Here is a 14,831-nt window from a genome sequence, read left to right as displayed (position 1 = left end):
GACGCCGATGAGATGCTCCTAATACGTTTAATGGTTTTAACACACAAGGAGAATTAATGTGAATGCTTCTTCCTTCAAAGTGCCGCACAGCACATTATATTAGCTGTAAAATATTTGGAGGGTATTATTAACATAAAGTATATTCCCTGTGTGCACTGTGTTACTGCACACACAGACTCACTCACTAACCACTCGTCAGTGCACGCTGGTTATTACACCAAGCTGGATGGTTGAACAGAGGAGCTGTCTAAAGCTTTTAGAGCCTGGATCAGATTTTAAAGGTTGGTGATGAATAAAAAAAAGCCTTTCATGGCATCACAAGCTGTAATTCTTGTCCTGGAAGACTATTTCTGTGTTTATAGGTCAAGGCATCTGCAGGAAATCGAAAACTCATCATCATCATCCAAAACCGTTTCCCAAAAGTCTGCAAAATAGTGAGAGTCGCTTCATCTTCATCTGCAGAGCTGCTGTCATTAAAACCAGAAAACGTAAAAGAAAAAGCTGTTTTACAGGAAAACTGACACCCACGTGCTGCAGCATCGCATCAAAAACACATTATGACGGAGCACATCTTGCTGCTATGTAAAGATTTACGTCACAGTAGCTACGTCCACCTTTACACTCTGTATGGTCTAACAACTGAAACAATCCTGATTTTCACTCTTGTGAACACCTGCAGATCTCACTGAAAGTCGAAGTTGACATTTACAGGTGCCAGAAAATGACGGAAACAAACTCTACATTATTAATTTCAGGGGTGGGGAACTCCAGGTCTCGAGGCCCGATGTCCTGCAGGTTTTAGACGTGTCCTTGATCCAACACAGCTGATTTAAATGGCTAAATTACTTCCACAACATGTCCTGAAGTTCTCCAGAGGCCTGGTAATGAAGGGTGAGATCTAAAACCTGCAGGACACACTTAGGCTTGGAGTTTCCTGCCTCTGATTTACTTATATCCAAAACCCCCTGTAGACGTGTCGGTAAGCCTTCCTTACTGACGAGCTCCCAGTAACACATCGTTCACCAAACAGGATGTTCAGCAGCAGATTTCCATGTTTAATGCTCAGAAACCTTTAATGACCTTACCTAAAATGCACAGGGGTTTGCGAGCGAACTTCAGCCTGCCCCTCCATCCTTTATAGCGACAGCAGCAACCGGCCGCCCAGATCCTCAGCGCAAACTCGGCTCCAAAGATGAAGATGGCGAACGTCTCCTGCACAAGGACACGTCAAAAACCCATTCACAGCTCGCTCAGATACGAGCTGCATGCTACATCAATAACGATTCAAATTCAGTGAAATCTTTCAGTGTTACTGAATCTGCCTCTTTGTTGTTACATCCTGTTTTGGACCCACTCCACATCTGCTCTCTCGGTCGTGAAGCAACAAACAAGATTAAAAAAAGAGAAAATTGAATATTTGAAGTGTTGTTTTGTCCAAATAAGCTCTGATTTGTTCAGAAGGGCAAACGGAAACTGTCCAGGTGGGAATGATTTCAACCAAAAATTGGATTTCAATTTTATTTTGTACATTTTTCCTTCGGACGCTTCATTTTTGGAGATTTTCTTGTAATTTTCTGGCAGTCCTTTTATTAAATCAACATTTTCCTGCTTTAATCTAATATATTTATTATTTTGTACTTTTTAAAAAAATGTCCTCTAACCATTTATTGATTTACTTACTCATGTTTTACAGCTGCTCATTACTATCAGTCCTATTTCAGTCCTTTTAATGTTTGTGTATCTGCATTTTACACTATTTATTTTTTAAAACAGTGAAGTATTTATATTATAAGTATTTATATCAGCTGAGTTTAGTTTATTTAAATGTGAAATGCAAGTACCAGATTTTATGCTCCAGCACCCTGCGACCCCTGAATTTGACATTTTTTTTAAAGGTCAAATTTGCTGATTTGAGTGAAACATGCGTCTGATGATGCACATTAAAAAAAGCTTGTGTTTAGTGGAACGATATATATATATATATATATATATATATATATATATATATATATATATATATATAAAAAAGATACAAACATAAATGAAGAAATGAAATCTCACCAGTATGACCAGCCAGTGTGCCGACACGTTCTCGTGTTCCTTGAATGTGGTCAGTATGGCCAGAATCAAACAGCCCAGAACGATTAAAAACCTGCAGACACACAAGAGGAAAAACATTCAGTTACAATAATGCACGACACTCATGTGCAGGACACACAAACACTACAGAGTGCAGGAAAAAAAATCACTCAGAGTGAAACTGCACAGTCTTACTGTCACCACTAGAGGGGGCCACGTCTCCCTTTAATTTATGCACGGGGGGATAAATTATATTATAATGTGTTTATATCACATTTACTCAAACCTGCAGGAGTAACTCCAGGATAAAGACTAAAAAAACCCAACAAAAACATCCTCATCAAACTTGTTGTCATGAATCTGTGGTTGCAGACCACGAGAGAAGCACTGACTGAACCTTTAGGACACATCAAGTCTTCAGGGGGAAGTGGACACGGAGGGGAACGAGACACATCTGAACACAAACTAAAACTTAAAGCTGTAACTGGATGAAAGATGGAAATCACAAGACAATGAAAATATAAAGTCAAACGGAGAATATTTGATGTTTTAACACATCTAAACCGAGACCACTATGATTAAAAAGCAGGAACACTGGAGGTCTGGAACTGCTTACTGTAACATGAGGTCTAAAAATGAAAAATTATACAGTCTTATTTAACAATGTGACATAAACATACAGAAAGCACGCCGCAGTGATCAGAAAACAGTGTAGATACTAAGAACGAACATTTTATTAGCACACGTCAGATTTTTTGTTAATTTCTGTTTTAATTTGACTGCATGCACAGAGTTTCATTTAAATGAGGCTAAATTACAGCACATATATAGCAAAATTCATTTCTTTCCGTTCCGCCTTTTTAATTTAACCGGGTAGGAGCGTTCATCCTGCTGCTCGTGCTGATCGGTTTAACTTCAGCGATTGTACTGCAGGCTCTCTGTTGCATAATGAATGTGTGCCTGGCAGATGAGTCGTTCAGAACTGGCTGAATTCAGACTAATCTCCACCGAGCAGGCCCGCTAACCACACAGCATCAGAAAAACAGCAGAATTTTCCTTTAAACTAAACAAATTGTGAGATAATTGTGAAGCCAGCAGGCTCACTGACAACCTCCCACTGCTACGGTGAAATCTGCACACAGCGCTTTAAAAAAAGGGTTTGGTTTGGAAAAAATATTGCCATTAATTTCAATGGACAAACCAACAAAGTCAGTTTAAGTCACCTGTATTTATGCAGCACATTTGAAAACTATAGGAGCTGATCTAAAGGACATTACATTAGAAATATAACAACTACAAAAGCACAAGTGAAGCAGCACAATTAAAGGAGACCTATTCTGCTCAGTCCAGCTCCAGAAAGATAGCTTAGCTCCTCTGCCTTTAAGAAAAATCTCCTCTGATTGGCTGCCCCTAAACAACACATTGGAACAGCAGGTTGGTGGGATCTCTATGACATCATACAGCACCAGAAGTAGAAAAAACTGAGTGAAGCTGAGTTTTTAGAGCCGGCTCCAGTCTGAGCTGTTGGCTCATAGGGATTTCCTTTACACACCCTGACCTGATACGATAATATCGTACAATAATAACTGTTTAATATGAACAGCCTCCAAGAACAGGATAAACAATATGACAGAAAAAAAAGGTATAGACAATTGTTCCCCTGTAGAAGGCTTGTAGGAGGAAGAACGTAGGAGGGTCTGTACACAAGAGCTGATGTACAATCATGAGCAGCAGAGCTCGACATGATGCTGGATTTAAGAGCCTGGGGGCAGCGCCGCAGACAGATCAGCCAGTTTTGGTTTTAAGGTGGAAGCGAGAATTAATTAAACAAATTCAAGCATATTTATCATGACGCCAGTTAGCAGGCTAACAGGTGGCATCAATTTTCAATGCCCTTAAGCAAAGCACTCTCTTTGTCCAAACACAGCAGCATCCAGGGTGATAAATCACCTCTTGGACCTGTAGTGTAATAAGTAAAGCGAGGCTGTTATCACATTTGTTCACCTTGTGCTCGAGTACGCGCTGGTTGGTGGTCACATGATTATTAAAAATCCAGCTATGCAGCAGCATCATTGATCATCATCAGTAAATAACCAGTGAAATAAAAACCCCAGCCTGGTACTGCATGCAAACGCTAATGCAGATTTTTATTCACTCATGTGATTGTCATGTTTAACCTGTGAGCCAGCAGGATGTGAGTCACCATTACAGAGCTGAACACTTCAACGTGCACAGTAAATGAGTAACAGTTGACTGTAAACAGCTGCACAGAGGTCACCAAGTGATGTTTACATGATGGTGTTAAAAGGTCTGACTTTCTAAACAAGCTGCATGAATCAATTACTGCAGTGGAAACAGCAAAATCATAGCCTGATGTAATCCCTATAAATCAATAAACAAATAAGCAATAACAATAAAAATTAAAAAAATAGAAAAAAAGATAGAAAAAGTAAAAAAATAAATCACATAAAAGACTTGTATGTCTTGGTTAATGATTGCTACCCCTGAAACTGAATGAAACAAACACCCCCCCCCCCCCCCAAAAAAAACAAACAAACAAACAAACAAACAAACAAACAAACAAACAATATAAATCACACTTTAAAAACAAAAACGTACTATCCACAGACATCCACAATAGGAGTCACCAGTGCCCTCGATTAGTTACCACTAACATTAAAGTAAGAAAACAGGAAATCTGGGATGGAGCAAAGCCTTCTCAGCTGTGGTACGTGGGCCACGGCTCGTACCAGGAGGGAAACTTACCAGCTGCAGTAATCTGACTTAAAATATCAGGAAGCTTCATGAAAGCCAGAGAACAAAGTACAGAGAGTATAGAGTGTATAAAACAGCAGCTGGTTTGGTTTTCTGGAGCAAGAATTGAACAAACTGAGATAAGAAGGTGACGAGCTAGGTTATCAGCTAATGCTAGCTAGCTAATTAGCAAGCTACACTACAAACTAAGATGGTGAGTAACAAACACAAAAACAAACAGAGCTGCCAAGTCACAGCAGGTTGATCACCAAAACTTCTTTGACATATTATTGACAGGGAACTGTTCTAAAAAACACCAAATGTGACTCAGCGGTGCAGTAGTTTAAGTTAGCAGAGGTCAGGCCTAAAACCAAGGCAGGGAAAAACAAGATACCAGCGATCTGATCAAGTCGCAACAGTAGAAGATACTCTCCACAGAGCATCTTCTACTGTGGAGTAGGACTGGATGCAACAGAAGCACACTGGGCTGTCAATCAAAGGAGCCACACCCTTAACAGAAGTGTATCACCACCTGTACAGGTGTTAAACTGTCCATAGAGTCTAATCTGTTTTTGCAGCAGGCTGGGAAATTTTAACATTGGAGTCTATGGGGAATGACTCACATTTGGAGGACATTAGAGTAACAGAAGAATTTTAGTATTTAAGGCTTCATATTCCAGCCTCTGAACAACAGAATAAAGGCCCAAAATCAATTCATTTTTTTATATAGCACCAAATCACAACAACAAATCAATTCAAGCCGCTTAATATTGTAAGACCCCAAGATAATACAGACAAACCTCAGCAATCATAGGACCTCCTATGAGTACAAACTTAACAATGGGAAGGAAAAACTCCCTTTTAACAGGAAGAAACCTCCAACAGACCCAGGCTCAGGGAGGGGCGGGGCCATCTGCTGCGACTGGTTGGAGGTGAGGGGGAGGGAGGCACAAAGACAGGCAGGGGTGAAGGTGGGTCAGTGGATGAAATAGAGCCCCCTGTGCAGCACAAAACATCAAACACATTCAGCTAACTGGAGAAAATGTAGTAATTATAAGAGTTAAATCCTCCTTCATTTGTGTGACTAATGACACGAACGCTAAATACATCAAGATGAGCTTTAAAACAGGAAAGAAAAACTCTCTGTGCAGTTCAGTAGCTCCTGTTTCAGCCTTAATAAAAACATATTAGTTGTCCTCTATAATAAAATGAGAGCATAAACTATTTATTGTCATTTCCACTTGATGAATCCCCTAATTCTCATTCTGTGCCCTACCACCTAAATATTCAGTTTTCCACGGTCTAATGCTGCATTTTAAAAAGCTCGTACTGCTACTCTTACACTTATATTTAGCTTCCAGAGCTCAAATTAATTGGATGCACACGTACAAATGGCTATTTAAATGCTCCTGTAGAGTCGATCACACTGTGGCTGGATTCCAGGTACACTGGAGTTAACCGCCCAGCTATGATATACGACCCCGAACTGCGCTGAGCAAACTCAGCCGCAGGAAGGCAGCCAATTAACATTTATCCAGAGCGCCCATTACTCGCCACCATCAGCTCTGCAAAAGATTATTTTGTTCTTTCTCAGCTCGGGTGTGATGGGGTCATTTCAAAGCAACTCATCCAAGAGCTTCACAGCAGCCACGGGGCAGCCACTGATAATAAGAACCTCTGGAACATGTTATCATTTGCATAATTCGCAACACTACAGGCGTTGATGTTAAGACGCGAGTCGTGCAATTAGAGTCCAAATAAAGGCTTCTTGGTTTTTAACTTACTGTAGCCTAATCCAATCAAGTATTTACTGCAGTATTTCATCAGGGTCATTGATGTAAAATGGTTCAAATCTAAAAATAAGTGCAGAAAAGAAGCTTCAAGGCAGACGAAGATGAAGCAGCTCAACTGACAGATAAGTTGGGTTAACTCGATATTGCACAAAAATGGTTGAAAATGAGATTAAAGGAAACTGTATACGTTTTTCTGTGGGGTTAAATTGTTAGTGAATTTGTTTGGCCACTGCAGAGTTAATTAACTGGTAAGACTAGTATCTCGAGGAAGATATGGATTTGGATATTTGGGGGAAGGATCCTTTACTGTACATGTTTACATAAATGTAGGCGTGGAGCTCAAAAAGCCATCGATTGCTCCACCGTTTAGATTCTTTTCCAGTCCTCCACCCTTCCATTCCTGAGTCTTGAATCATTCATGGCCTGTTGTATTGCCATTAGCCGGTGTCGACAACTCGGAGAAGTTTCTGAAGTGCTTCACAATCATAACAGCATCAATATTTCACAGCCAAACAGCCTGAAGAGCTTTATCGAATTGACCTGAAAGAAATGGTAAATGGCCTGTATTTGTATAGCGCTTTACTAGTCCCTAAGGACCCCAAAGCGCTTTACATATCCAGTCATCCACCCATTCACACACACATTCACACACTGGTGATGGCAGCTACATTGTAGCCACAGCCACCCTGGGGCGCACTGACAGAGGCGAGGCTGCCGGACACTGGTGCCACCGGGCCCTCTGACCACCACCAGTGATAGTTGAGCGCTTGCACATGTGGCTGTCACACGTTTCTCTGACTCGTCACAGTTTTTCCTTCCTGCATTCCTGTCCTCTGAATTAAACTGGAGCGTTTCTCCTCAAAGTTATCCAGAGGACAGAGATAATCCTGGAGCGAGCGCAACCAGATCAATGTTAACTCAATATGATCCGACAGATACAGATCTGCAACACAACCGGCTTCCTATTCGTCTTCAAATAGTTTGTTCAATAAGGCACACAGAGCGCCGTCGATGCCCATTAGAGGCGACATGTCGAGTGGAGCCGGGCGGAAATCAAACAGTCCGACTGAATCCGCAGGAAAAAAGTCAGCCAAAGAAGACGTGGCAGGCTCGGGAGTGACCACATGGCTTTGACGGGTTTAAGAAGAGTCCAGTTCTTGAGTGGGGCCAGAGTTAAACAGATAAATCAATAGAAGAGACACAGTCTTTACCATTTCAATCATCCACAGCTCCACACAGACAGAAAGTCCGACTCAAGTGAATGAAATGAGTCCAGTCTAGTCCATCGATATCCACACCAGGTGGCTTCCTCAGGAGGTCTGACCCATAACAACAGACTATGAAATACCAGATTTCTATCCTGCTTTTTGATGTTCCAGTGAGAGTAGTGGCAAAAGTAAGCATCTAGCTATAAAGTCCTGTTTCTGGGACAGCCAGCAGTGTTTCCACAGGAGGAAGTGACATAAATACACCCTGAGATGCCACCAACACCTCCAGCCTCACTATTAGTCTGTGTGTATGAGGTGAGGTGGTGAAACGCTCCTGGAAGCTCCATTAGCTTCCTGTTGGACAAATCAGTGAAGCATGCCGTCCAATCTGTGCTGTGATTGGCAATCAAGAGTTTCCTGATGGAGAAAACGGTCTTTCCATCCATTTTCTTTGTGATAAGGTCACGAGTGACTGATGAGAGGGGACTGGACCTGGTGGCTCTGCAGGAATTGGTAAAATGATGGAGATTCGCACTAAGAAGAGGCACTGGTTTTTGAGAAAATGGTCTAGTGCCTGGAACAGCTTATAGAGCGTTTGACATATGCGATAAATAAAGCGTCACAAGGCCAGAATCAAACAATGACCCAACTAAAGGAGACAGAGTACAGCTACAAGGTAAAATCCTTTAGTTTTAAAGCTCAAAAAAGCCACTGCAGATACTGAAATATGTCCAAAAGTAAAAGGATGGATAGTTAGGATAGGACCTAGGATAGGATCTCCAATCATACAAAATGCCTTCAGTTCTCTTCAGTTTTGTGACTAAAAATTGAAACAGCTAAAACCTAAAGTTCAGATTTAATTAGTTTATCTGTTTATGTGGACGAATGGTTTACTGTTATTAGAGGTTATGTGGCAGGAATGATGAGGTCATCCCACCTAAACTCCACTCTCTCCGTTAATCCACCTTCCCTGTGTCGGCCTCAGCTATGCCCGGTGCTGATACCACCCCTGAGGTTTCCTAACATCCAATTTGCCAACGAGATTCAATAAAGAGTGCCGACGACGCAATTCTGGCAGTTAATTTGCTCAGTAATATGCAAACACTGGTGGGAAAGGACAGCAGCAGGACCGGCGGTAATGACTGCAGTCACAAGGACGAGATGAGAGGATCTGTGGGAAGACGTTTGCAAACAGTCGAACATCATTGACGTGCTGCTATGAAGCGGAGCGAGCCTGGTGTTCACTGCTGGCTGACAGCTGCAGTTCTTTGACTCACTTAAATGTTACAGGGAGTTTTAGGACTTCAATATCTGAAACTTCTGCTTTGGAAGTGAAATTTTACAAAACTGAAAAAACGAGCTACTCTTTACCTGGGTGAGTTTATTATTAGACACTCACTTCAGTTCAGAGTGATCAGATTTGATTTATCAAACAGTTAAATTATCCAACCATCCATTTTCTGAACCAGTTCAGTCACAGACGCTGGAGCCGATCCCACCTGTGATCCTGTGAGCAGACATGAGCAGACGGGTTTGAACCCAACACCCTCCAGCTGGTTGGGCCCTGGTTTTGAACCCAGGTAAATTAATTAGAGTAAACTAATGAAGACAACTGTTACATTAAAGCTGTGGCCTGTTTTGTTGTTATCCGTGATGCGTTTCATGATCATATATTGTATGTATTGTACGCTGTACGAGTAAATGGAAGACCTGCATACATGATAACCAGATTATCTGTATAACGTCAATAAAGCATGCGATGAAGTCACAGGTAAGTCAAAATTTTGAGTTAATAACCTGAAACTTTACCTTACAAATGGATTTTGTTTTCCAGAGCAGGTTTTCATAGAGATTAGCCAACCTCATCCAGTCATGTGTTTTGTATCTGGTTTGTTAGCTAGCTTTTAATTTATCTGTATTGTCAGGCAAGCTAGTGTTAGCTAACATTAGCCAGAAGAAATACAGCTCAGGGTTTCATCCAAAAAACGATCTCTTGATGAACTGAAGATCATGCTAATGCTAATCATAGCTTTTCACTGAGGGTAAAATTTCCATTTTATCAGATACACTTCAGTAGATAAAGCTAACAGCTTAGCTAGCTGGCTAACTTTAGCTTTTCTCTACTTCATGTGACATGTCTGTCAGGCTTTTTCTGTACAAGGAGTCTGTTTATGAAAAATGTGATTTGGGTTTCTCACTCTGTATTCGGAGTAATACCCGACAATTTACTGATGAAGTAACTGATCAATTGGGTCACTTCCTGTCTTTATCATCTACAAAGACATCTTCTCCTCCTACCTTCACCATTGGTTAGAGTACTGGGCTTCACCTTTATTGATGACTTTGGAAAATGCATTCTGCCCTTATTGATTTATCTGGGAAGCATTCTGAAATATGGATTCATTTTCCCTGAATGCTCCGTCTCCCAGGAGACTCCCTGCTGACCTCAACACTGCTTCTCAAAGCTGACAGAAGGTGAGATTTACAGGCATTTGCAGCGATCCTGACAGAAAACCATGTTGGGAGTGATGGCTTTCACCTCCAGCACCTCCCCCTTTCCCTCCATCCTCCCCCACCGAGGACGGCCCAGCAGCTGGAGACAGGAAAAAGATATTCAGGCTGTGATTTGGGATTTGCTGATCAGGCAGAACATGGTGTTTCACTGGGGATATCCTGACCCCTGGATGTACTGGCGCATGGTGTGTTTGTAGTTGTGTATCTGTGCATGTGTGTGTGCCAGACAGCTTCAGACAGCTTCATGAGAATAAACCATGGACAGATTAGTAGATGGACTGGTACTTCTAGTCTTATTTACCCAATCACTCGATGGATGAATCAGGGTTCAGATTTCTTATCTTCAGTATTTTCAGTTTCACTACAGATTGGACAGTAGCTGGACGGTGTTTCTACACAAGTTTGTCGCTTCCATTCAAACTAGGACCCCAGCAATATTTTTAGCAATCAAAGCAATCACAAAGAAGTTTCTGCCAACCACCTGGTGAAATTTATCCCTAGTGACAAATGGCTGCCAGTGGGGTCAATGACCAGTCTGTAGATCTGCACGACTAAGTCCCACTGCACGAGTAGGACTTTAGTCTCTAGGCCCGTGCGCCTGGGCTTTACTCTACATTGTCACCATGACTGTCACACATCCAAAATCATGCACAAGTTAACATTAACATTGTTAGTAGCCACGTACCTGCAATACCTTAACATAACTAAAAGTCTTTTAGCCACTATTGATATCACCATTAGTAAAAAAACAAATTTAAAAACCATGTTTAAACATTGTTGTGTTAGCTTCACTTTTCAGATCTGGGAGTTCTGATCAACTTTTACAGTATTTGTGGATAAAACTTCCTTCCTTTGGCTGGTGCTATTATTAGCTTACCTGCTAACAAATTGAATACTAAAACTCAACGTTTTAGCTAGCAGGCTAACCTTAGCATGTGTACCTTTTATTGCTAACAAAAGCACACATAAGCCTTATCTAAAGCCTCATGAGTGCTTGTTTTTAGGCCTTTATGTAGAGTTTGTGTTGTGTTAAAGGCCTGTTATTTGTTGATGACCATTAATAAATGACCATTAGGTAGTGTCTAAGCTAATGTTAGCTAGCATTTAGTTACTGTAAAAACAGAGGTCTTCAGTCACAAGACTCAATCACAGGCCCGGTTTGACTTTTGTGATTCACTTACTTTGAGTGTTTACTCACTCCCTGATTGAGCAAACAAAATGAGATAATTAGTCAAACTAATCAGATTCATTTAAGCTAATTATAGAATATTTTTTAATTAGCTTTAAAAAAGCCACAGCAGCAAACCCACATCAGAGAGTCTCCTAAAGCAGCCGAGGAGTCAATAAGCTGCAGAGATGATGCTGATTACTCAGGAAAACATCTACCTGCTGGATGCATCACACTCAAGCCGAGTGCTGACTTTGAGTTTCTCTCAGTCCTTGTGAAGCGCCAATCAAATCGACTCGTACAGTCCCACCATGAAGTCCTCAGTGGCCTCACGGGACTGAATTCAGAGGTTGGACGAGATCAGTGGAGCTCTGTTTTAATCTCTCCTTCTGTGTCTGCTTGATAAAGATTTATGAGTGTTCAATGATTTGAACAAGGACGTCGTTCATCCTAAAAATAGATCACACTCCTTATGTTGAGCTTGGTTTTCATCTCGGGGGATCTGATAGGTCAGACTGTCACTTTATCATCTCTACCAGCTAAGTCACATTAGCTGGTAGAGATGATAAGTAAGGTAAACCTTTGAGTGTTTTGCACCCTGTAGTTCACTCATTTCAGTGACTTAAAACTCCTGTGATCTGTGCTTATTTTACATTTTTTTTAACTGAGGCTGCTGATGATGAGGAGACAAGAGGGGGAAGCAGGAAGGTGAGAAACACCTGAAAGTCGGAAATGGGCCAAATTAAATTTGATAAGGTAGAGTAAGTTAAACTCATCTCAACTTTGAGACAACAGAAGCCAGCTGGAGTTAAGAAATGTGGAGTTAAAATGTGTATATTTTAAATGCATTGATTACATCAAAACTGGATTGTTTGACCTTTGACCTTAAGATGCAGATGTACAGATGTCTTGTCCTGGTGGGGGGACTCGTCTATGTTTTGTGGAGGAGTACATATGTTAGCGCCTTAATTCTGTTGGTCATTGGAAAAATAAAATTCAGATCCCAAAGTAACTCAAAGTAACTATGAGCTAATGACCTTCTATTGATCTATGACATCAGTACACATTTTTCTGAGTGGTCTCAATCACTAGATTTAGCTCTCATTGATTATAGCGTAATTTTTTAAAATTATGGTCACATTTAAAGAAGAAAAAAAGAGAAAAAAACAGTAGTAATGAAAAACAAGCAGCGCCAGGAGACGTCTGGAAACTCCGAGTACAAAAACAGTCTGGGCACTCGGAGGAACACGGGCGTGCTCACAGGAGGGGGGCTAATTAGACACTGGGGAGATTATTTCAACACAGGTAAACCCACTGAAGGCAGGACAAACAATTACAAAGGAGGAAAAACTGACCGGGAATAACAAAACGGAAAAAATGAAATTACTTTAAATGCAAACTCAAACCACGAGCATATAATAACTTCAGGCATATTCAGTTGTTTTGTTTTTATTTTTGATTGTTTAGAAAACAAACTTCATGTTGGAGGTATCGTTACAGCCGGCTGGATGAGAGGTAAACAAATAAGTCTGAGACTTCATCCTGAAAAAGTCTAAAACGAACTGCAGATGCAGTTTAGTGTTAACAAAACACGAAGCTACTTTAGTCAAAACAAAGCTATTATTAACATAAGCAAGAATTTATATTTGGTAATACGGCTCTGAGGTCTGCAGGCTGAAACAGAGGTAAAGGTGGGTTGCAAAGTGGCTGCAGATGAGCAGCAAACGTAGGCAGGGTAAAGCTCCTTTCTTTTAAAGAAAACTTAGAAAAGTCCAGACAAGCCTGCAGCGCCGTGAAAAAACACGGGTTGAAGGAAAACAGAGAAAAATAAAAACAAAACTCGACTGGAAGCTTTATGGATCAGCAGTTCGTTTGGTCGTCACAACCTCCAAACTAGTGATTTATGTTCCTGTACATGAACCTTTATTTTTCACCCGTCTGGTCTCAGATGCACTGATCTGTTTCCAATATTGCGAAATGAATATTGTCCACATTCAATGGGTGGAAAAACTCCACATTTGGAGGGTGAAGGTTGGGTGGAGTTAATAATTTTCCAGTTAAACAATTTTGACTCCTGCACCCGACAAATTTCTGCTTCATTTGGTATCTTTAACATTTTTATTAATTTGAAACAAGTTTTAAAAGATCGTGGGTTGTTGTTAAAATCCAACGAACGAATCTGTGCCTTCATTAAAAAAAACGTGACAGTTGATGTCAATGAACACGAACAAATGATTTCTTTTCATGGCTATTTCGTGTTTTTGCTAATTGACCATACTGATTGATCACACGTTAATGAAACATTTCACCCGATCTCTGCGACTCCTCAGACTCACAGAGGGTTTTATTTTTTAAACCATGGTAGATTTAGCCGAATACCAGCTGACTGTCACTTTCGAGCTCTCTCCATCGACTTCAGCCCCTATCACTCGTCTTTCACAGCTTCTTTACTGGTTATTCCAGTCTCCAGTGTATTTGGCTACCAAAGGAAGGTGAAGGTTTATTATTCTTTCTGCTTTGGAGATTTTGTCCCTGTTTGAAGGCAGAAATGCACGCTGAAAACACTGCAGCCAAAATAATGTACCATCGGTTTTTGTCTGCTGCCACTTGACTCCAGGTCGCTGTAAATAAAACATCTCTGAAAGTCACTGCAGAGAATCAAACTGCCTCCCGTCACTCTGGGTCAGAGCTCATTTTATTCTGCTGCTGATACAAAGCCGGAGAAATGGGAGCAGCTCATGCAGATCACCTCGACTCGCTGGGTCTGATCGAAGCATTCGCCTCAAACAGCAGAGCTGAGGGAGCCGACGGGTGAACGTAGCCAACAGATAAAGTCATGCAGATCTGCAGCAGTTTAAAATCACTGACACTTCTCACCACAGTTTCCTCTGGAGGGGAAACTGACGCAGTCCACTGACCTCATCTTTGAAAAGTTAAGGACCAAATCTCAAATACCGAGAGCTAATTATCTTAGATTTCCTGGCTGCATAATTAGGGTCATTCCAAAGGAAATGAGGTTCAGTAACGCCTCCCTGCCTCTTGGTTGGAAAGATGAGTGAAAGACAAATATGGCTGCCACAGTCATACTTCAGTAAAATGTAAATGTCTCCGAACTCACACAAAGAATCAAACCGACAGATCAGACTTTAAGTCTGAAGCTCTGTGAGAATAAATGTAAAATACAAGGAAGAAAGAAGAAGTCAAATTCAAATAAAGCAGGAATGAAAGAAGCATGAACGAGAGAAGGAAGAGACACAAAAATGATAAGGGCACATGAAAGGAAATGAGAAGGGAGGGAAAAACAGAAGAAGAACC

At 41.0% G+C, this 14,831-nt stretch overlaps 1 protein-coding gene across 1 annotated transcript in view; it reads right to left on the bottom strand.

Annotated features, from left to right (window-relative positions):
• Window positions 1-14,831, bottom strand: part of kcnq3 (potassium voltage-gated channel, KQT-like subfamily, member 3) — a 104,072-nt gene that overhangs the window by 17,224 nt on the left and 72,017 nt on the right. The window contains exons 2-3 of the mRNA XM_085440102.1: window positions 2,062-2,152; window positions 1,086-1,212 (exon numbers count right to left, since the gene is read on the bottom strand). Coding sequence (XP_085296228.1) covers window positions 1,086-1,212; window positions 2,062-2,152 — 218 coding nt within the window. The remainder of the gene's footprint in view (window positions 1-1,085; window positions 1,213-2,061; window positions 2,153-14,831) is intronic.

The sequence above is a fragment of the Copadichromis virginalis genome, linkage group LG18 (genome assembly GCF_057382275.1).
Source record: "Copadichromis virginalis isolate Kocher_CV1m ecotype Utaka linkage group LG18, C_Virginalis_male_GT1.1, whole genome shotgun sequence".
NCBI classification, from domain to species: domain Eukaryota; kingdom Metazoa; phylum Chordata; class Actinopteri; order Cichliformes; family Cichlidae; genus Copadichromis; species Copadichromis virginalis.
Note: the sequence above shows the minus strand (reverse complement) of the source record. Positions and strands in the feature narration are given on the sequence as shown.